The sequence below is a fragment of the Tympanuchus pallidicinctus genome, unplaced genomic scaffold, assembly GCF_026119805.1.
Source record: "Tympanuchus pallidicinctus isolate F22 unplaced genomic scaffold, pur_lepc_1.0 scaffold10, whole genome shotgun sequence".
In the NCBI taxonomy this organism is placed as follows: Eukaryota; Metazoa; Chordata; class Aves; order Galliformes; family Phasianidae; genus Tympanuchus; species Tympanuchus pallidicinctus.
In genome coordinates this window covers 8,642,187-8,665,249 of record NW_026294619.1, presented here as the reverse complement: position 1 = coordinate 8,665,249, position 23,063 = coordinate 8,642,187, and the positions used below count along the sequence as shown (strand labels likewise).

Here is a 23,063-nt window from a genome sequence, read left to right as displayed (position 1 = left end):
AACAATAAAGCTACTACAGAAATCAAAATTTGGGAAAAGATAAATAATATCATGAAATACCCAGACATCAAAGAACAAACCAAAGCAAAAAGTATTCCAGGCACCATCTTAGACAGCATTGGCTTGAATTTTAATAGCACTATTAGAAGACATAGAGAGAATGCTAGAGGGCTTGGTAGAATAGGCTGTATTCACTCAAACTTATTTGACTGTTTCTGTGAATTCTGTAATAGGTTCCTGAGTATCACAGAGTTGAATGAGCAATATACTGCCAAAGCAGCAAAAATGCAAAATAAGGCACACAAAAAATCTCAGCGAGGTTAAGGTAAAGTGTAAGTGAAAAAAAATGGTCTTTTCTGAAGGCTGACGTCTAGCACTTCATTCAAACAGAGACAAATCCTTCTGACAGTTCGTTCCACTAGATACGGACTCTCAGGACATTTCTGTTACTACAGTTGTGTTTCTTTGGTTTGTTTTTTATTTTTGCAGGGGTTTGGTACTGGCAACACTTTACACAGTATCACATTAGTCTCCACTTCTATAGCTCAGCCTGCACTCTTACAAACTGTTTAAATCAATCCCATAGACTGTCAGCAACTGAGGAGCACAAATGAGATTAAAAACTCTCCAGAAAACAACAGCCATTTCATGAAGAAGGAAAACTGTCTTTAATTTCTCCTGTGCTATCCAAGAAACATTTCTGATAAGCTTACACCTGCAACATGAAGGGCATTTTGCAACACATGACACTTGCACATGGCATTCTGTTCCCACATAGAAAACTCAAAACATTGATCTCATTGGGATGAAAAGAGAAGACATCTTCTTGTAAAGAAATTTCCAATATCCTACCCTTTTTGCCTTTTTCTGGTGAAATAATGTCTACAGTTACTTCCACATTTACATGTACAAATTGTCTAGCAATTGCTTAACAGACTGTTCAGTTCTTTGAAAACTGCCACATCCAATCCTTTGCTTAGATTAAGGAACGAATCAATGAACTGCCAAATACAGACCTCAGCTGGAGAGACAAAGAGACCCTCCTGCTGAGGTCCTTGCCTCACCCTATGAGACCACTGGGTTGGTGCAACTCCCACATTCTCCACAGCTCCTAGAAGAACTGAGCTCACCAAATATTAACCTCTGCATTTTGAAACCTCTCAGGACAACAACCTTGTATTTTTGTTACCTTTGAAATTTTACAGCATGTCATCTCCAGACATCCTAATGCTCAAAACTGAGTCTCCAAAATCCCAAGCTAAGTTTGAAAGGAATGCCACAGAGAAGTTTTTTTTAAGTTGATGCTTTATTTCTAGTCCTAGAGTCCATAAAAAAAAAAAAAAAAAAAGCAGAAAATTCCTTTCATAAATAACAGTATAATATGCTTTCCTCTACTTGCCTTCCCAAAACAAGAGTTTTAGTGAAGTGCTTAGTGTGTAAGTGAGCATTTATTCACAGAGCACGACAGAAATAATGACTATGCCTGCTGCTCATTTTTGCAAATAACTGTATTAGTGACTCACTGTAGACTGATGGCTTCTGTGCGGTGGGATGTTTTGGCACATATGCCATTGGAAAGGAGAAGAATAAAATCAGTCACAGATCCAGTGAATGTTGGAGCAGGCCATCTGTACAAATTCAGCATGGCTGTATTTTTCAGCCATTTTGTTACATTACTATAGTAGGTGCACAACCCTGGTACCAAACAATCGGAGTGGGATTTGCAGAAAGGTCGTGGCTTATTCAGTTCTACTCCCACTGAAGATTCCTGCTAACATGATGGGAGCAGAATCTGGACAAATTAGAAACTTCTGGGGAAAAGAAAAACCTCTTTCATTTAAGAAAATTCAGCACTCACTTTACACACGGAATTAAAACAGTTATGTCACAGGGTTCTGTAAGTGTTTTTATATCGAAAGAACTACCTGAAGTGAGGACTGGGCATGACAAGACAGTGGAAGAGTTCAGTGGACACTGCTCTACTCATTTTCTGCTTTAGAATAAAAAAAAGTCCCGACAATCCTGTCTGTTTGGGTCAGGCAACAAACCAGGCTTATCTCCTTATTTAGCTTCCTGTAACTATAGTTTAATCACATTTGACAGAAAATCAAATGTGGCACCCTTGACAGGCAGGGTAGAATATGTTTTTTTGTTTTGCTTTAAGGCATAGAAACCTAGTTATGAAACAAACGTCCCACCTCCAAACCAAAAAAAAATCCTCTATTTTTTATTTTCCATACATACTGTGGAAGTTTCAGCATGCATCACTCTGATCTACTTTCCATATTTAGTAAGCACTAATCCAAAGTCTGCAGAAAATACACTTATCTGAAGACTGAAAACGCATGGGAAGTTTATCATTCTGCCAATGCGCATTCAGGAAAAGCTGGGCTCAATTTTAAAGATCACTTGCTAAACCTACCCCTAATGATCATTATGTGATGTTGGAAAAGTACATACATAGGAGGCCTCACTCATATATGTTCACTGCATTTGTAATGGATGCCTCTTTTAAAGCCTTACACCAAAAACAACTCCAAGAAAGCATAAGCAGCAGAGACAACTCCACACAAGAGGACAAGACAGAGAACAGCAAAGTTAAGGTCTCCTGTGTCCCCACACAAAGTTACACCCATAGAGTTGTATGCCTCTTAACAGTTCATGCTCATCACACTGCAAAAAAAAAAAAAAAAAAAAAAAAAAAGCCACTTCTGCTTTTGCTGAATTCTAATGGTATAAACATGGTACTTCAAAAAAACTCAGAACCATTCCAAAGCAGTCTCCATCATTTTGCACAACACGTTTGCTTCCCATGCTTCCCTTCAGCAGAAGCCTAGTATGTAGACCTGTATGCATAACACCACTGGAGGCCAGAATTCTCTAGGTGTCTTTGGACTCAGAGTTTGTAAGCAAGCCAACAGCGTGTCTAGGCTGAACAGTCTGTCAGAAGAAACAAATTAATTTGGGAATTCAGCTTAATGGGTTTTCGGCACAGCTGGAACCATTTCCCTATAGATCTAGTAAGCTTGGTTCAATGCAGTTTTGTTCAGGTTGCTTCAAATACACAGCTTGCATGCTAATTTTAAGAATTCTAAAAAATCTGGAAGAAAACAAATTAAAAATCAACCCATTACCATGGAATGCCTATAATTTTAGCAATTTTTATTTTTCTTTTCCAAAAGAGAAAAAAAAAAAGGATATGTTGGGAAGTTTTTCAATTAGCTTTTGGGAGCTGAGCCTCACTCTCTAGGGAGCTGGAATGACTGATGCCAGCTGCCAGCTCTCTCAGCTAGCTGTTGTGAATTCAGCATTCACTGAAATTGGGTACAGATAGTGATACCTCAGTCTGGATTTATTTCAGGCCTGTGGTTATACGTTCACTGCATAAGCACTGGTGTCACCATCAGATATTCCTGCCCCTGGCGCTGCTTGTTGCAACCCCAACAGCTCTGTTGGTGGAAAAGTTCACATGACTGCTGGCCATCTTCTTCAGCACAGAGTCAGCTGGTTTAGCTTTATGAACCCTTATTGCCAGCTACAGGCAAATGTTCCACAGCCTCTTCCTTAGGGCTGTGCCAAAACTACTTGTATCAGGATTGTGACCTGCTTGCAATTATGCTTCTGACCTTCCTTTGAGACATGGCTAAAAATCTTCCTAAGCTTTGTAATAGTGATGCAAACAAGAATAAAAACCAGTTTGCTCTTAGGAACCTAGCAAAAAAGCAAAATTCCAGTTCTAGGTTACCTGGCTGGAATGACACTGTATCATGCAATTTAAAAAAAAAAACAAAAACAACTCTTGACCTGTTTTGTTTGTTTGTTTGTTTGTTTAAGGACATACAGACACCTGAAGAGGTAAATACTATAGCAAGAAATACAAGCAGCTGCTATTACAGCTTCAATTTACAGACCATCTTGTTCTCAAAAGATGCTGCTTAACAGACCATTGTATTAAAAAAATAATAATAAATCATTCGTGCATATTAAAGAAGTTCTGTCAAATATATCCCATAAAAAAAAAAGAGCCAGAACTCAGTTGGTACTAGCACAAGTCTAAATCTGCAAAAGTCTGACTGTTCCATATCTAATTATATATATACGAAAGTCAATACAAAAACTGACATGTGCTAGAAAAGAACAGCTGCTCAATCTTGCATATTCTAATGTAATTATTTTTGAAGCATTCAAAAACCAAAGACCTAATCCAAGGTTGCCTGGCTAAAATACACATACTGGATTTGAAAATCAGCCAGTTTATGATACTATCATAGTAGCAGAGCATGATTTTGTGATGCCAGAGTCAAAAAAGCATCTTCTGTAACATATATTCACTTCTCTACTACCTCTGTGACAGGTTGTCTTTAAATAAAACAGCCAGATGTGTCGTGAGTTTTTCTTCCTTTATAACCCCAAGCAATGGAACTGAGCAAAAGCAAACATTTTTATCAGAACAAACTGACAATGGAGAGTTAAGATCCTGAGGGGAAAAAAAAATATCACATTTTATTCAGACACTTCTGGTATCCTACGTTTTAATTTATAGAGCCTAAAAACACTCTTAAATGCAAAACTGCTTAGAATTATTCTCTGAAAAACTTCAAAATAACTTTTTGATATTCTGCCATTTTCTCCCTATTTTCCCCTGAGAAAACCTGACAAATCCACTTTTCTAACAAATATTCCCATTTTTGTTAAATTTGTTTGCTATGAGGAAATTATTTTGTGTACAAGCTCCAACAAGCTCTACTCAGCATGGAAATCAGAAGTTCAGACTGCAGCTTAGAATTTAATCCAGGTGAGAACCTAGTAGCTTCATTGCTAGAAAAATGTTTTGACTACACACTTTCCACATGTATAACAGTAAGGTAAGAAGACATACATTTCTGAGCTTGTCAAAGCGTTGTTATTAAGAACGTAGTGCACACTAATTTACCTTTGTTGGATTTTGGTTGTTCAGATGAGCCGCTTCCAACCTTTCTCTTTTTCCTTGGAACAGATGAATTTTTCCTGTCAAAGGTAATAGGACTGTATTGAGGGAGGCTGTTGAATTTCTTTTCAAATTCTTCTTCCAACTTTGCTAAGCTAAAGGGGAAACAAAACCAATCAAATTAAATGTAACCGCATTTCTAGAGAAAAGATATATTATGAATACGAGTGCATACACACATATACATGTACATATATTGAGAAGGAAAAGATGCAGACATACTGTAAACAAACTATATTAATCCAACTTTGGGATATGTACATACAATCCAGCTTCTGCATTTGTAATTAAGTACAAAGTAAGTTTTAATAGATGCAAAGAATGTAAAAATAAAAATCAGTGTCATGCTGGTGACATTTAGCTGCACAGATTTGTAAATTAGATTTGTCTGTTCTATGAGGGGAAGGAAAAAAGGCAAAACCAATAGATAAACAATCTGGACAATTTCACATAAAGAAGTCACATCACGCTGGAATGGAAATAACAATTCAAACTAGAGCAAAAATGTCACACTATCTTAAAAAAAAAAAAAAAAAGGCAAGTGATCCAATCTTTTGGGGAAATAAAAAATAATTATAGAATGTTGTACTTCAGGATTACAATTAGCCTGGTAATTCTTCTGGGGGATTATATTTCCTCTCTTCTTATTTTATTTGTTGGGAGATGAGAAATACAATTAGCTCATAGCTTCAGGAACCCTACATAGCTATTTGCTATGGAAAACTAAAACTCAGTAGATGTTGGCATGACTGGGAGTCTGTGATTCTATGACTGTTGGAAGAGATGGCCATCAGACTCCATACACTTGGAAGTGCCATAATAAACATTAATTCTTTCTGTTTTTCTTGAAACATGATCCAGTTGCTGGATCCATGATCCATTCTGAAACCTTTGGTACACAAAATGATTCTTTGTTTGACCTCTACTCAGCTGTACACAGACGAAGCACACCTGGCATGCATCGCCAGGGCAAACGTAGGCAGCTACCAATGGAGAAGAAGCTAAGAGGACACAGAAAAGTAAGGGGAAAAAGGAGCAATTCCAATGGCAGCAAGAAAACCCAACAGACAGATGCCCTAATGCTGAAAGGTGATGAAGGGAGCAAAAAGGTTTAAGAAGGGTGAGTAAAAGTAAAAACAGCTCTTTGAGTAGACAGAAGATCAGGCAGAGTAAGGAACAAGGACAACCAATACCTTCTTCAGCACTTTGGCTCCACAAATTCTGCCTTTACAGAGCTCATATTCATTAATGGCATGGCTAAATCAGGAACCAACATCTGTAAATATGTATTTTTCCCACCCAGCCAGATAACTATGGTAGAACAGTATCTGTCAAATGAATTGGTACATAGTTTTCATAACAACCTTGAATAAGTTATTTGAAACTACTTTTTTTTTTTTTTTTTTTGGCTAGGAAATCCACTTGGTTTTCATGCCATAACATGACTTAAAATTTCCCAATTTTTTATTTAAAATCTGGACAATTACAAAGTTTATATGCACTGCACTAGAAATACAAGGTGTACCACTAGTTTTGCTCCAAACAAGATAACGCTTGGAGACTTTCACCAATTTAATATCTTTGCTGCACAGTGAGCTGCATATGTGAGCTATATTTCCTATAGAACAGGTTATAAAAAGGGCATAAAAAAGGCTGGCACAAAAGAAACACACTATAGTTTTAAGCATGAAGCATGGAAAATCTAATCCTTTTTAAATTCATTTTCACCCTTTGAATTTAGATAATTGGAAGTCTTCAAGAATATGCAAGTTAGTATGAATGGCCAAACAGATTTTACAGCTATGCCTGCAGTTAAATAAGTCTGTTAGTACTCTTACAAAAATTACTATTCAAATAGTAGAAGATTAATTCTATGCAGCTGTACTAAATTTCAATGCATTTGAAATCATTAATTATTCTTCCGGTATACTTAATTCCTTTACTGTATATACATCTTGCCTCTATGGAGGCAAAATGGTGTGTCTATCATAATCATTTACAAATATTAGAATGATACTTAGTTTTCTTCCATCAGCAATTTCAAGTGGGCAAAGAAATCTCTTTTTTTCTAGTCTAATTCTGTTTTCGCTGCTTGAACACCTACTCAAATCTTCAAATATTGTTTATAAAGCGCTTTGAAAATATCATGAACCCTCTTCATCTCCTGAGCAGGTAAATATTGTATTTTGTTGTTTTTTTCTTAAGCAAGTGAGCAAATAATGTCATTCAAATTTGTTTACATTTGTGCAAACCAGGAAAGATCTCAGATAAATTACTTTGGGATATATATAACCAGCAGGAATCTAGAGTATAACTCAACCAAAGAGGTTGGCAATTTTCAAGAATTCTATCTCATCCTGATTATGTAGTTTAAAATGTTTGAGTGTTAGATATTCACTAACTGCTATGGGGAAGACTCACTCTTAAGGTATCAGGCTGACCTTGTTAAAACTTTGAACAGTGTAAAACTGCAACTTACCCAAAAACAAATTCTTCCTTTGGCTTAGGCCTTTTCAGTTTTTTGTTCCCGCTTGTCCCACTTTGGGAAAAAGCCCAGTTTTCTTCATTCCAGCATCCTTCATGATCTGAGGAGTTGCCTTTTCCTGAGCTTCTTTTTCCTGGGATGAAGGCAGAAAATTGTTTCTCATCTTAGAAAAAAGTGCTAAGGTGAGCTCAGAAGAAACTCGCATATCCATTCAGCAATGCAATTTATGATGTCCGACCTTTCTCAAGGAGTTGCAAAACAATCCTTCTTCCCCTGCCCGAACAAGATAATCAACTTGTTGGCAACTTTTTTTTTTCCCCTCCTTTACATATATACTACCTTCAAAATCAGGATCCTCTGAGGTATGAAGGAAGACAAAGAAATGAATAGATTTACAGTAACAAACTTACCTAAATTACAAGCACCTTTTTTCATTTCCACTTTGAATAATTACCCATTTAAATCTACTATTTCGAAAAATATATTTCAGTATATCTCATGAAAATTTCTGGAAGCTTTCAGTCTCAAATGTATCCTTCTCAAGGCTAAGTTTTCTTGTTCACCACCTACAGCAAAACTAACAACCAAAGGGAAAGCACAACATTTCTGCCTTTTGTAGGATGGGTAACTGTGCTCAGAGCCACAGCTTCAAGAGACATTTACACAGAAAGCAATTGGTCAGGGTTATATGTAACACAGATCCTACAGACTACTATCAGCAGGCTGATGAATCAACTGGACAAGCCTTCAGTCAAAAAGCTAAATCTCAGATCACAAAAGACAAAACCAAAGAAGCACAGATAAATAGGAATGCAGACTGCAGGACTCAAGATGATCTGCCATGGACCATGAAGCCCCCAAGCCCCAGTATTTCAGGCAATCAGACACAGAAACCCCATCACACACTTCTTAAACACCAGTTTAACATAAACCGTTGCTCTTCCTCCCATACCACAGCAGACTTGTGTGGTTCATGCTGTAAATGAAGCAGTTAAAACCACCCACCTCTGTCCACGTTAGCACGCAGAGACGTAAGCATGCCCTCTGACACCAGAGTTTTATAAAGAGCACCTTTGCAAGATCTCTCTGATTTCCTGGAGCCACAGGTTTCTATTTTTTTAACACAGTCACTGTCCTCTGTTTTGACCTGTTCTGGTAAGCTCTGGGGCACCACCTCCTCTGTTGGGGTCAGTGGTTCCACTTTAATGCTATCAGAAGCCTCACAGGGTACTTCCTTGTTGGCTGTAATACTAAGGAAATCAGGAGGCTTCGATTCTTTGGTGGTCTCCATGGATTTCTCCTTTGATGTCTTCTTCTCTTTAGATTTCACTTTTTTCTTTGGTGATTTTGTATCCAACATGCTTCCCTTCACATTTGAGGATGGGCGGGCTTTTTTGCGTGGAGTTTCTTCAAGTCTCTCAGCACCCCAATCTCCTTTTGCAACAGCTTCAATTGTATACATTACACTCTCAATGTCCGACTCGGAGGACTGCCTCTTTTTACAAGGCTTTTTAGGGGTGGATTTTTCATTCGTGTGCCGGTCCAACTTATTTTTCTTCTTCTTCTTCTTCAACTTTTCTGGCTTGCCTAGCCCAAGGATACTCATTTCAGCTAATGAAAGCTCTGGAGAACGGCACACGTAATCCTTTGTGTTATCATTTCTCTCAAAAGGATTGCTATCCTTTAGAAGACCAGTAAAATCACTGCATTTTACAGTTTCTAATTCCTCAGCTTTTGTCTCATCCCAGTTTTTCAATGTCTCTGATTGTTCCATTTTTCTTGTACAGGAGTCTTTTATTGTTGTCTTCTCCAGTTCTTCCACTTCCATTTCTGGAACTTCCCTTGTCACATCTTCTGATACTTCCACTTTTATTTTCCCAGGTTCTTTCACTTTTACCCCTTCTGAAGCAAGGCACATCTAAAGCAAGTTAAAAATAGTTACTATGAAATAAACATCAACTGTTAACATTACTTACCTGTATTATCAGGAGTGCTACACAGGAAATCTCTCTAGGATCCTAATTTATGAAAGCAAACTATGCTGAAGAACAATACTGAAAAAATGCCAAAGTTCTAATGAAGCAAATGAAATAAGACTAGTGGATTCTATTGCTGTAAAAGACAATAACAACAACAACAAAAAGCCCTACAAAAACATAATATTCTAAGTTGTGTTTCCATCCTTCAAGTACATTCCAATATCCTGGAAAGACACTGCTAGACCGATTTTTCAGAACATCTCAAGTGCAATGGAACAATACAGTATCTTACTGTCACCACAGTCAAGCTGTATGGAATCTCAAATCCATACCCCTTGCAGTTTCCAAATATCTCCACAAACAATTCTCTCCTCCACTTTCCAAATGGCCTCCAAAAGTGAATAAAAAAATTGACCAAATCTCAGCAATCATTTTCCTTTATTTCAAAGAGAAATGATTTGGAAGATGCTATAAAAGCCTTCCAAATTTTTATTCTAATGCCACAGCCCTATCCTGCAAAGAACTGCAAAGCAGTAATAGTTGCTATGGTTATCTCCTCCTGGAGATAATGTTAATGGAAACCAAAACAGCTCATCCTGTCTGAAGAATAGTGATATTCAAAATAAGAGCTATAACAAGGTCTCTCAAACTGCCATGTTCCTTCAGCAATTACTTGGAAGATGCATTCAGTTTCGGATCATTTGTAAGTCATGCTGACACTGCTACAGAGGCTAGCACTTCACAGCGTCAAGCAGTCGTCCATGGGAAGGCAGGCTTTCTTCTTACAGTCTCTCTTACGGCTTCCTAACCTGAATTTCAAGTTCTATTTGTTTCTAAAACAACTGTCAATTGAACAGCCACATGGAGTGAAATGAGATGGCAGAGACTTGCTTTGAACCAGACATCAGTGTCGCTATCCTGTAGCTCAGCCCACAGGCCATGTGGTCACAATGGATGTACTCTGCACGTCACTGGGTTTTCCTTGGATCGATTTTGAATTTCTCAGTAAATTTCTCAGCAAAGTAAAAAGATCACTTACAGAAACATACATCAGCAATGATAGGACTCTGAAATAAGTTTCCAAAATTCCTTCTGTATCATATTGGGTAGAAATCCTTGATGTGGCACAAGTCAAACTAGGCTGACCATTAGAAACACTGAAGAATTGGCAGCTCACTGTCTGTTCATAAGCAGGTTGGATTACACCAGTGAGAATCCCATAACTTTGCTGAGCTGGGCTCTGACACCAGTGTACCTCTGTGGCTTCACTGCACTATGATGTAAACCAGTCTGTGATTTCCAGAAGCCAAAGATCAATCTTACAAATGCTACTCATTGAACATTAATGATACTTTGTCAATTAAACACACTCTATCACCAATGGATTTTTTTTTCTTTTCTACCTTTGCTTCTCCTGCAGCAACCAATAGTACAGAAGGCTATATATGTAGCTACAAAAAGGTGTTTTTTGTTTTGTAAGATCTAAGATCTCACAATTCAGTCTTTAAGATTAGGAACATATATTAAAAAAAAAACAACAAAAGAAATACAACAAAAGAAATACAACATTCCTGTAACAAGGCATTGGTTTTAACTGGTCTTAGATGGAGAAGTTGCTAAGAGAATTATAACAGAGCTTTGAGAAAAGTTATTGGCCGGCTCATTCTTACAGTAGTATGTATGAAAGGCAAAAAATAACAAAAGTAGCTAATGCCTTTTAAAAGGTATTTTTAATGACAATGCAGTTTGAACAACAGACCAGCCCAGCCCTTCCTTTGAACTCCATTCTGATCCCCCGCCAACCAAACCTATCTAGTCAAAACCCTAATCCCTAAAAGGAGGGATTGAAGTGATTCAAATGGAGATTGGATAACCCCTTTACTATCAGGGATTGGTACTTCTCATCAACTGCAACATGGACACTTAGAAGTCTCCAAACTGATCGCTAATCTGGAGTAATTTTAGCATTTTACACCCAAGCTGTGAAAACTTCCATAAGCTACAGTGTAATTGTAACTGTGGCAATGTACTGCCTTCCAGACTTGGGCTATCATAATGGGACACCATTAACTTCTCTGTCCCACTGCACCTGTAGTAATTAGTCATCAGTACTTTAATATTACCTCTGCCAGTTGAAATAATGCTGATGTTCCACACTGCTTTGTTAAATCAGGACCTGAATGGGATGTACTTGAAGAAATCTAAAACAAACAAATAAACAAACAAAGGAGAAGAATAAAGAAAAACATTATTTCTCCAGAATAATTCTCCTATGTTTATCACATCATTTGAAAGGATTATTTCCTTCCCCTTGACAAAATGCATTCATAAGATTACATAAGCATATCAAAAAGAAGCGTAGACGTGTGTGTGCTGTTACAAATAAAACCTCACTACTACACTGCACCAGTAGAAAACACCATGGACATCAAAAGCTATTTCCAGATTTGGGGATCTTCTTGACAGGATTCTCTCTGGAGGATGAAGTGAAGTACATACTTTCTCAGGTGTAAATAGACTCCAGGGCACTGCATCAACCTATACAAGCACACAATCCAGTTGACTCTTCTGAAAGCTTTGTTAGACATTGGTTTGCAAATTTCTTTCACTGTTGCAGTTTAAGAAGCTTAGTTCTATCAGGACATGGCACTGCCTGGAAGTGTCCTTCAGGATTCATATAACAGATTTGCTATGAAACCAAAGTCATGTAGGAGCTCTCAAGGTTTTGATAACCTTTCATGATTACTCTTCAGCATATGGAAAACTGTTTGGCAAGTAGATATCCAGTTATTCTCAAAGAAACTTTCTACTTCTATTAGATTGTATTCTACTTCAGCATTTTAGTGTTTTGCAACAATTTTCAGCTAGAAGTAAAGAAATAATTTTCTGAATTTATCAAAGCATCAGTCTCAGAACATCAGTATGAAGAAGAAAATGTTTACTGTTAAGGATATGTTCTAAAATCTTTGATCAACCTTGCAAGTTTCTTACAATTGCTCCCTTGGAAAGAACTTGAATTCTAGGAACTGAGGAACTAAAGCATTTGCTTTCATTCCAGTACCTCTATCAGCTCAGCTTTTACTGTTTCCAACCAACATGCGCCCAAAAACCTGCTTTGCAGAAATCACACTCATCACTGCCATACAGGAAAGAACAAAAAAAGTTAAGAATGCTATCTCTATGCCTACCAAAATCTGATGATTCCAGCACAAGTCTCTGATGGCTGCTTACAGCCAGGCATTGTTAGTGCTGCAAACACGCTGCAGAACAGGAGAGATCTCCTTGCCTCCTGGAAGTGACATGCACTCAGCCACTGCCTTCCCCCTGCACTGAAGGCTGAAGACAAAGTGTCTGTGCATTCAGACACTGCACAAGGCCTAGCAGAGCTGATTAGTAGATTAGTAGCAGCCTGTCAGGCTTCAGGCTGCAGCATGGCTGCTCCAACTGCTTTTAGAGCTTTGAAATTCTTAGAAATCTTTAGGAAAGTATTACATCTGCTTTTACATTTTATCACCATCTGTGAAATACAGAAAATGAAGGCACAGAGTGGGGAATAAATAAGATAAAATTGGCGAATCCACATAACAGAGATGTAGGAGAAGCAGAGCAGTGTGGCATGCCAAAGCTGACAGGCTCCCACGCTCAGGATCTCTGCCATGCAAGCAGCATGCAGACAGCAGTCCAGCCCCCTCCAGTGCACAGCATCTGTGGTTTGGAGTTACAGTGGCACAGCACAAATGTCTTCCAAATGAACCTGTAAACTTAAGATGCCCTGGAAATGATGTGAGCTTAGTTTTTGTGGGATACTCCAAACCAGGTTCTAAATTGCTATCTGAAAAGTTAAGCTGAATCTCACTTTATTTGTCCAATTACAATCCAGCATCATAGATATCTCCAAAAACCAACCAACAAACAAACAAAAAAAAGAATAAAATCAGCAGTTCTAATCTACTGTAAGAACTAGAGATAAGGAAGATGTGCTAAACATGCCTTTGTCATTTCAAATCAGAGCCTTTAACACTAATTCTGTATATTTACATAGCCTTGTAGGAATCCATCTGCACAATAGTCAAGACAGAGACCATGGAAACCTGTCCAACACGCTGAAGCCACACTGCCACACTCAAGCTTCACTTCCATGAAATGCAGCACTAACCCTGCACTCCTGTGGACAGGCTTCTGCACTTCCCTGAACTTGGGTCTTCATAGTCATATGGCACCTCTGAATGGTGACTTCCAAAGTCAGGCTGAACTCAACAGCCGTACTACAGAACAGTACTTCTGTCTCATAACAAAGCACACCTCTGAAACTTCTAGCATCTCCAATTTGGTGTTACGAGCCTTTTTTCTGTCCCAGGGCTGCAGCAGTCACTGATGGTAGCTAAGGGTAATGACCCTTGCGTTGGCACTGCTGATAATGTTGCAGCACACATGAACAAACAGTATTCCTGCCAGAGACTGCCTCTAGGGTAAGGTAAATTTTCTTCTACTCGTGTAAGTCCTCAAAGTTAATCTTCCTAGTAGCATTACCATCCTTGCAAGGCATGAAATACTCATCTATGCAGGCTCAGAGCATGGCGTTTTCTTTCAGGGCTTCCAATCTTTTTTTCCTCCGAGAGGAATTAGCCTCAGCAGCAAGAACATATGCATGGACACTGCTAGAAAAGATCCAAAGAACCACTTTCCTCACTGAAGGAAATTTTGGAAACAACAAAAAGTAGATGAGTAAGGTGGTAGGAACCTCTCTTACTCACTTGGAAAGCAGCATATAATTTTCATTGGCAGCATATATTTATAGGCCAAGCCTCAAAAGTTTGATTTATCCATGTGAAAAAGGAGACCTCCACAAGGTTACAATGAAAACTCTTAGAAATTTTCTAGGATCCTGGGAGACCTTGCCTTGTATTCTTAATTTCTACTGACACTGTAAATTTCATAATTCAGCATACTACTTCAACGTCCAAGCCTTCATACAGATTCCTGGATGATCTCAAAGTTTACTTTTCTTCTCTTACTATTGGGTCCCCAGTTCAGCAATACACCTTCCAGGCTCTAAAATAAAACTTCACATTCTGAATCCCAGTATTCACCTCTTCATTAAAAAATAATGTAATTGTCTTGTCATTGCTATTGTGCTGGGGTTAGTTTTTATTACAGTAATAAGGTTAATATTCCTGAAAGGAGATAGAACTTCTGTACGGTGTCCAATAAAAGATGCACATTTACAAATGCATAAAGAAGAACTAGGTTCCCCAGGCCCACTACAACTGCCTAACTCTCTTACTATTTGATTATTTACTGAGTTATGTCTCTGGAAATACTGAATGTAATGTTAGAGCAAGCCTTGTACAACTCATATTCTGAGGGGGGAAAACCACACATCTTCTCATTGTGCTGTTAATGGGTATAAATTTTACCTCTGCCAACTGGAAGAGTGCCGACTTCCCACAGTGCTTTACTGGCTCAGGACTTGACAGCTGGGAAGTATTTGATGAAATCTAGGTTTTAAATGAACAGAGGAGAAAATATTTCAGTGTTAATCAGGAAAGAAAAGAAGGAAGCAAGAAAAATAGTGAAGAAAGAATTAGTTAAATCTGTCACTTTTAGATCGTTCTGGCAAATGGCTCTACTTGAAACTAGAAATCTCATTCAAAAAACACATAACAGGCATTTAGAAGTTAGAAGAACACAAGCACCAATAATATTCTGATCACACTGTGTGTTTTATGCCTCTCCAATTGAACAAAACATACTTAAAAAACATGAACTGTGGTGCTCAGTGTTCAAAAAAATTCTACTGTAAAGCCCAGGCATTATTTGGTCAGATATAGAGGAAGATTATTTGTTTTCACAGGCACTGGATGCTCATTTCACCTCCTTTCTTTAGGAAAGAATATCTTTACATTTGGAGATCAGCTTTCTATACAGATGTTGCTGTGCTAGAACAAGTGCTTGCTAAATAATTCTCACTGCATTTCAGAGTTGCTTTTGCTGCCAAACTGTTCTGACCTGCTTCCAGGCACAGTATTACGAGTTCACCAACACAACAATTATCCATTATTTCTTGTATTTTATTTTGTCTGGCATGGCATTACATAGTAGTGCTTGGGGTGGAAGTCCTGGAAAACTTTTAGATAGGGGCAAGATCACGAGTGTTTCTTTGACATCTGCCTCATTATAAAAATATACATATATGATCATGACCTTTTGGATGGAAAAATTATCAAAGTAGCCTCTTGGCATTTGAGTTTGTTGTTGCTAATAACTGGATTATTTGAACAGCTTTCCCATGGTCAAGGAGATTAATTATTTGAAAAAAATAATTCTGAAAAATTCTGATTTTTTTTTCTTAACTGCCAGCTACTAAAGATATGTTGAGTAATGTCTGACCATGCATTATTATTTTAGTATTAAACTAAACTAATTCAAAATCCTATTTCTCCCTTCGTGCAGCTCAGTGAACACACTTAACATCCCAAGACTCCTTGTACCCTGCACCTCATGGGAAGAGAGCTTTACATTTTCCTCTTTCTACTGTAATACATTCTCAGTTCTTAATGGTTTCTTCAGCACAGTATGAATGGTAGAAAAGGAATGCTCACACATTAAAGTGCAACCTGAGAATATGCAGGCATATTTTGCCTTCTGATGCACAATGTGAGAAAAGAGGAAAAAAATTAGTTTTGACAATGGGTTGGGCACTCAACAAAATGTGAGAACCTTGCAGTACCAATTAGGAAAGAGGGATGCAAAATTCTTCTTAAGAAAAAAAAAAAAACACAACACACAAAAACCTTCATCAGCAAGACAACAAGCAGAAAGAAAAGAAAGAAAGAGACCTACTTAGAACCTGTTCTGCCAAAGTTCCTGGCGAAGTGACAGAAGAGTGCAGCTGATCAATCAGGTCTCCAAGGGATTACATAGCTCATTCTGGGCCTAAACACTATCTTCCTTTTTTAATCAGAGTAATCAGTACCTGCAGTACCACAATCACAAATAGCTCCTTCTTATGCTGAGGCGTAACTTAGGGACCATTATGATCCAGTTACTTACTATACCTTGAACCATGCAGGTGATATTTTAGCTCCTGGATTACATTGTAGTTTGCACAGGATGCATGTGTCAGTTTTTCACTCATCTCTCCACCTCCCAGCCATTTCATTTCAATAAAGATATTTAATGATTGCAGTTCATAGACAAACATCAAGTATATTTATTTTAAATAATGACTTTACCATAGAAGACTACAGCTTGGTTGCCATCAAGTCTACTAAAAGTGAGTATGTGAGAACGCAGCAAGGAAAAAACCATCCTCAAGCTTACGTTTGTTCTTTAACAATGATAAACTGTTGGACTAGCAAGGAGAATTCTACTCTACTGAATGCTGGATACGATTGTATGTACTTCAGTTAATCATCCTAGAGGAAAGCTTCTGAAGAGCAGCTGTAAGCGAAGAGTTTGGGTTTTCAGCTTCATTTTGCTTAAGATGGTTAAACCAGCAGCTTTACTGCTGTTACTCTCTGGAAGCTTTATCTATGGTTAGTAAATGATAAAACTTTATGTAAGTAAGCCTAAGAGGTACTAGTGTCTCTTTTCTGCAGAGCAGTCCTCACCATCTGTTTGCATTTGCCAAACACACATCCATGTAAGACCAAGAGAGCAAGGGACCCCATCTGCTCTGCTTCCCTCACACAGCAAGGAGAACAACAGCAAGCAGCCCATGTGAGCAGGCAGCTTGCAAACGACCGTCATGCAAAGTAGCACAACCCACTACTGAGAAATAACTGGCCTACATACTGGCTTTCCACAAAGGTAGCAGTGAGAAGAAAAAAAAGAAGGACCAAGTATTTGCAAGATCAGAGGAGAGAGAAAAAGCCAAGAACGTAACTTGGCCACACACCAAAATTAAAAACAAACAAGCAAGTAACAACTTATGAGGACATCGTGTTATCTTGGAAGACCACTGCAATTGCTGCATGCACACTCAGAGGATCCAGCAAAGTATCACTGCCATGATTCTGATCAGCTGTTGCAGCAAGTCAACACAGGGCATGTCTCATTAATTGTATCCTTATCAGCTTTAATTGAAGACTACAGCACACGTGGGACAGAAAGCCAGGCTGATTGAGGTTCTAAAGAAAGAATTCTATATTACATCAGCATATAATGAGCCATTTCTGAGTGACAGCAGACTTGGACACCTCTACTCAAGGAGTACATTTAAGACAAATTAAGTAAGACAAATCTACTTAATGGGATCACCGTCTTCACAAAGAAACATTTTCACTCACCCTGCTGCAAAGCAGTAAAGAGAAAGGAAACATATGAAGAACGCCCAGTCAGAACCAAAAATGAGTTGGGATGGCTGCCAGAAGTCTCCAGGCACCACAAGCACAATTCACATTTCTTCACAGGTCTACTTGGCCACTGGCTATATAACTACTTTCTCTCCCTCTTTTTCTTTTGTAGCACCGTAAACTGCTGACTGCAATCTATTGCAAATTGCTTACCATAATTTAGTTTACTAAATGCAGTAATGCATTCATATTGACAAGACCCAGTAAGAAGTGGCTCAAAAAGGAATGGGATTTTTGCCAGACTTGACAAAGACACCCTGTGCAAATGGGTGAGGTCTTTATAAGTCTTTATAACTTTAAAGTCTTTGTAACTGAAAGAGCACAAGCAGCTTTAATAGCTAGAATAATTACAAAAAAAAAAAAAAAAAAAAAAAAAAAAAAAGCAGCTTAAAGAGGTTCTTTATCATGCATGCATAGTATTTTCCCCTGGAACAAAGCAAATGAAAATCAAGTGGCAATCTTAAAATCATTTCTCTGTTACTTTAGATAAAACACAAAGTTAGTCACTGCCACTGAGGTTTTATAACGACAGTGAAACATATGAGGAATAACCTTGAAATAAAGTTTATTTTGGGACGATGGGTAGTTCTAGACACTGAAAAATAGCCAAGAAAATACAACTTCCCCCAGACTACAGTAACATTTCAGGATTTTTAACAGGAAAAAAGATATGTCCTGACTTTAAAATTGTCCTCTCCAAAATCTAAGTAACTTTTTCCCCAATATTTGATGATTCATACGCGTACTCCAGTGTGACAAGCAAGTTGCCTTAGCATAGTGGGGTATGAGATCCAATACACTTCCACATTCTTAAGACAGTTTTCAGGTTTGATGTTCTGTTGTTTCATCATTTAGGAGAGAACTGATTTTAGATTCTGTGAAGCTCTGAAGGTGCTGTGAGTCAGGTTTCATGAAATGTTTGAAAATGCTGCACTCGTGGGACTTTGAGCAACCTGGTCTAGAGGGAGGTGACCCTGCCTATAGTAGAGGATTGGAACTAGATGATCTTAAAGGTCTCTATAGAGTCATTCTGTGATTCTATGCTGGAAGGATATCATATTCTGCTCAACTTCACATATAACTAAAATTGCTGTTTAACTGAAATGTATGCTGGCCAAGATTTTTGAAACTAACTTAGCAAATTTACTTGTGCAAGTCTTGTCAAAAAAAAATTCACAAGAATGTTCTGTAGTTTAGATCTTTTACTTTCTTGGCTTCACCTGCTAAATTCCACCAACTTTCCTTGGTAGAACTTTCCAGTTTAACCTGCAACTTAAAAAAAAAAAAAAAAGTAGCACATACAGAAGCTTCTTTACAACTACAGACGCTACTGTATATTTTATAGGATTGCTTCTATTCAGTTATTTCATGGCACCTGAATCACAATTTTCTTTTTTTTTTTGTAATTAGAATTTTTAAGGAATAAGTCAAGGCCTAATAAATCATCCTAGCCAAGCTAAAAATACAATATATACAATTAGATTAATATCTAAGAGAAGGAAGTCTGTTGTTTGTAGTCAAGCCTCTGTAACCCCATGGAATAATCAACAGGGCATCTTTTCATCCCATAATGTTCCTGCAGAATAGTACTAGCTCCAATAGTAGTTCCTTTACACACACACTGAGTATGCCTTTAGTTTAAGAGATTCTGTGAGCAGTATCAGACTCCCCCAAATGGAGAAAAAGAGAATGTGTGAGAAATTAGTTTATAGAGGAACAGTAAACACATCGGTGAAGAAACTTCTAAAAGCCACCTATAAGAACTCTAAATTTTCAACACAGGAAGGAAGGAGGATAGCTTACATACTGAAGGGTAGTTTACAAACTTAGAGGTCACCACCTAACAACGCTGCTACATATCCTTGCAGCTGTTATGAGCAGACTTTGACCTGCAAGCCTATTTTTCAGAGGATTCCTATGTCTAGGGCAGCTATCGTTTTCCACTACTGCAACTTCTTCACCGAGCAGTGCATCGTGTCACTTCAGAAGGTCTTATTTTTTTCAATATCCCTAAGCTGCTTAACCTTCAGTGACAACTCTTATTGGCTCCATGCCTCCTCAGAGCCTGTCCTTCCATGTTTTAGCTATCATACCTCAGCAAACTGAAATAACGCAGACTCTTCCGTTTGTTTTACAGCTCCTGGAACTCCTGGCTGTGATGTGCTTGAAGAGATCTGTGAGGAAAATAATTTTTAAATTATTTAGCTCTTCAGTTTCATTATCAAACTTCAACATATAAACTTCAACAAGCAAACACTATCTGCTTTCCCAGCAGACATGTAAATGGTGATCCTGAATCGTTTTTAACAATGGAAATCTTTCCTAGGACCAACTAAACAGACTAGAACCTTTCTGAGGGGCTTGTTTTTGCCCACTGATGTGTTAAAAGGGAGTTAATAACAGGAACTTGACACTGTACTATATTTCACTATTCAGTTAAAGACCCAGGCACAGAATGGTGGTGCTGATAGAGCACAAATTGCTACTTTGTGCGGAAGATAAGTGAGGGCAGAAGCACAACACATACACATACTTTTAGAAGAGATAACAGATCTATCCCAATAACTAAGGAAGCTGCATTTAAAAAAAAAATATTTATTTTTACCTTTTCTAGCTTGTGTCACTTCTTTTTGTTGCAAACAGCACTTCAAATTAATCGTACATCTAGGCACAAGTAATGTTTATTTTGCTGCTAATACACATACTTGCTGCATACCAAATGTGTGCAGCCTCACTTCAAACAGTTTAAAATCCACGAAAAATAAACTCACTAATATGCATTTCTAGTTACTGAATATCAGTGAACTACTTCTGAACTGCAAGCTTCAGCAGTGCAGGTGAGCTTATTTCCTTGCATTCACTGAAATTCTTTGATGGGTTAAGCAAAGTCAGAGTTCACAAGCCCTTAGCAAGAGCGTATCTTGCAACACAGCACAGTTCCTCTGTACAGTCATGATTCTGGCACTTTTTTTGTTTAAGCACTGTAAAATGAACTCAGTATTTGGACTTGTATTTGTCTTATTGGTTGCAAGACTTTACAGCAACACTGAAGAAACAGACCGTTATCAAAACGAACCATACAAAATACCATGTTGTTCAACTGACAGGGTAAGTAATCAGAAGTATCTCACTGGATTTTTTATTATTTTCATAATTAACACTGGAATTTATCAACTTTAAGGAGCTTCTAAAAATTGTTTTTAATTGATGGTGAATCAGGCATTCCCCTCTTGCTAACAAGAAAAGCCACAAAGTTCTTTAGGAACCTAATGGCAGATTTTATATTTCACACTAGCCTTTAATCAGAAATAAAGGTTCAGTGCATTAATCTACCTCTACTACATTTTAAAAGTCTCAGCTTTTAAGTTAGAACTCAAGGTCTTGTGAGGTAATGTTAAAACTAAAATCAGTTTATGCATGCAAGGATTGGCATCTACCTGCTCTATAAGTGATGACATCTAGAGAGAAATATGAAAGTATATGAAGAGATGAATAATATAGACAAGGCAGTGAGATTTGTGGCTGGTGTGAAACCAAATAACAAAATGAAGCCCCTCCTGTGACAATTTTCTTTTTCCCCACAGACACTCAAATACTGTCTAGCATCCTGTCTAATCAATAGTGCTTTAGCTAAATATTTACGTCACTGGATTAAGATCATTTCAGAAGTTGAAAAGATGTAAGCAAGCAAGTGATGCTTACAAAGGGCCTGGATTCTTTGCAACCCTGTGATATTTATGCCAATTAAATCCGCTAAAGTTTGAATGAAGTAGGGTATATTTAAAAGCAAAAAACTCATCTCAGTGGCACTGTATAGCAATTCCTAGAAATACGTTAATAGCAATGTTGTAGAAGCACACAGAGCTGTTTTGTGGTTATAGAAGAAAATTTTGGAAGTTCCAAACCTACAATTATTTTTGATAGAGCTGGTGAATAAGGCAGTCACAAAGAATCATAGAATGGTTTCTATGGGACTCAAGGAACCTCAAAGATCATCAGGTTCCAACCTCCCTGCCACAGGCAGGGTTGCTAATCGCTGGATCAAGTACCAGATCAGGCTGCCCAAGGTCCCATCTGACCTGGCTAGATGACATAATATAACATCCAAACGTAGGTATCAACTGGAGTCTGTCGACACAAGTGCAGGAATGAGATCTCCACATCACTGCTTAAACCACAGCTCCATTATTACACTAGGGTTTCAGCTGTGTTCCTGAACACATCTGCACTTCAAATCAGACGCATCTACCTGACATGCGATCCAATAACTGTAACCCCCAAAAGAAGGAAGAAATACTACCATGAATTTCAGTCAGTTTTTTTGATTTCTCTTTCAGCTGAACACCAGATACCTCTTGAAAGAAAACACTGGGAAAAAAAACAATCCCTTTTTTAAAGAAACTCACCTCTGCAAACTGAAACAACGACGACTTCTGACACACTTCCGTAGAATCAGTCACATCAGATTGGCAAGTATTTGAGGAAACCTGAAACAAGGAGTGTGGAGATTAAGACCTCACTGGTGTTTCTCTCAAGCTAAGAACAACTGGAGGCAAAATGAAATGGCAGGCAGTAGTAACATGAAGAGCTGTTTAAGAAAAGATGGACAATGTCATGTTTCACACTCCTGGACCAGCTAAATCAAATTAAAAGGTGAAAACAGCTCAGTACCTATACTAAAGTGTTTGACAATCACATAAGAAATAGCACAAAAATACCAGGGACTGGGTTTTTGGTTTTGTTCTTTTACTTCCTGTTACTCCAAATTCTGCAAGTTATATGCAACAAAACACTGATTGTTTTGGGCTGCATACACAGCTATCTTGTATTCAAGATGCAATCCATGCCACTATCTCTTCAATTTACACTTCCACTAATTACTTAGAAGCTAAAAAAAGTTTTTCAAATGGCTGAGTGTTGCTAAGTGACAGAAATAATTGCTAATCACTTCACAGCATGAAATAAGTAATTAAGGGCACCACAAGCCTAGAACTGCTTAAATAACTTACATAAATGGATATCTGTTTAGAGGTGCTTTTGAGGAGTATTGCAAGAAAGCATTGTACTTTCCAATATCAAAATTCAGACAAGAGACTGCTCCAAAAAATGAAAATAAAAAGAAATCACAACACAACAGCCATATAAGAATTCATACAGACCTTATTCATAGTACTGAAAATTATCAATCTAGCATCCTTCAATAAAATAATTGTCTTGAATATCAAGTGATGCATTTGAGTATAAAAGACTTACAA

General features: G+C 37.8%; 1 protein-coding gene across 18 annotated transcripts in view; it reads right to left on the bottom strand.

Annotated features, from left to right (window-relative positions):
- Positions 1–23,063, bottom strand: part of BBX (BBX high mobility group box domain containing) — a 140,626-nt gene that overhangs the window by 28,638 nt on the left and 88,925 nt on the right. For 15 of the 18 annotated variants that reach the window (XM_052666424.1, XM_052666457.1, XM_052666476.1 and 12 more), the window contains 7 exons: positions 22,215–22,295; positions 19,902–19,982; positions 14,869–14,949; positions 11,575–11,652; positions 8,478–9,390; positions 7,467–7,605; positions 4,934–5,082 (listed from right to left, as the gene is read on the bottom strand). In XM_052666424.1, the coding sequence (XP_052522384.1) occupies positions 4,934–5,082; positions 7,467–7,605; positions 8,478–9,390; positions 11,575–11,652; positions 14,869–14,949; positions 19,902–19,982; positions 22,215–22,295 (1,522 nt within the window). Of the gene's footprint in view, positions 1–3,935; positions 4,478–4,933; positions 5,083–7,466; positions 7,606–8,477; positions 9,391–11,574; positions 11,653–14,868; positions 14,950–19,901; positions 19,983–22,214; positions 22,296–23,063 lie in introns of those variants that run through there. The other 3 variants (XM_052666525.1, XM_052666494.1, XM_052666500.1) reach the window with 3 other exon arrangements.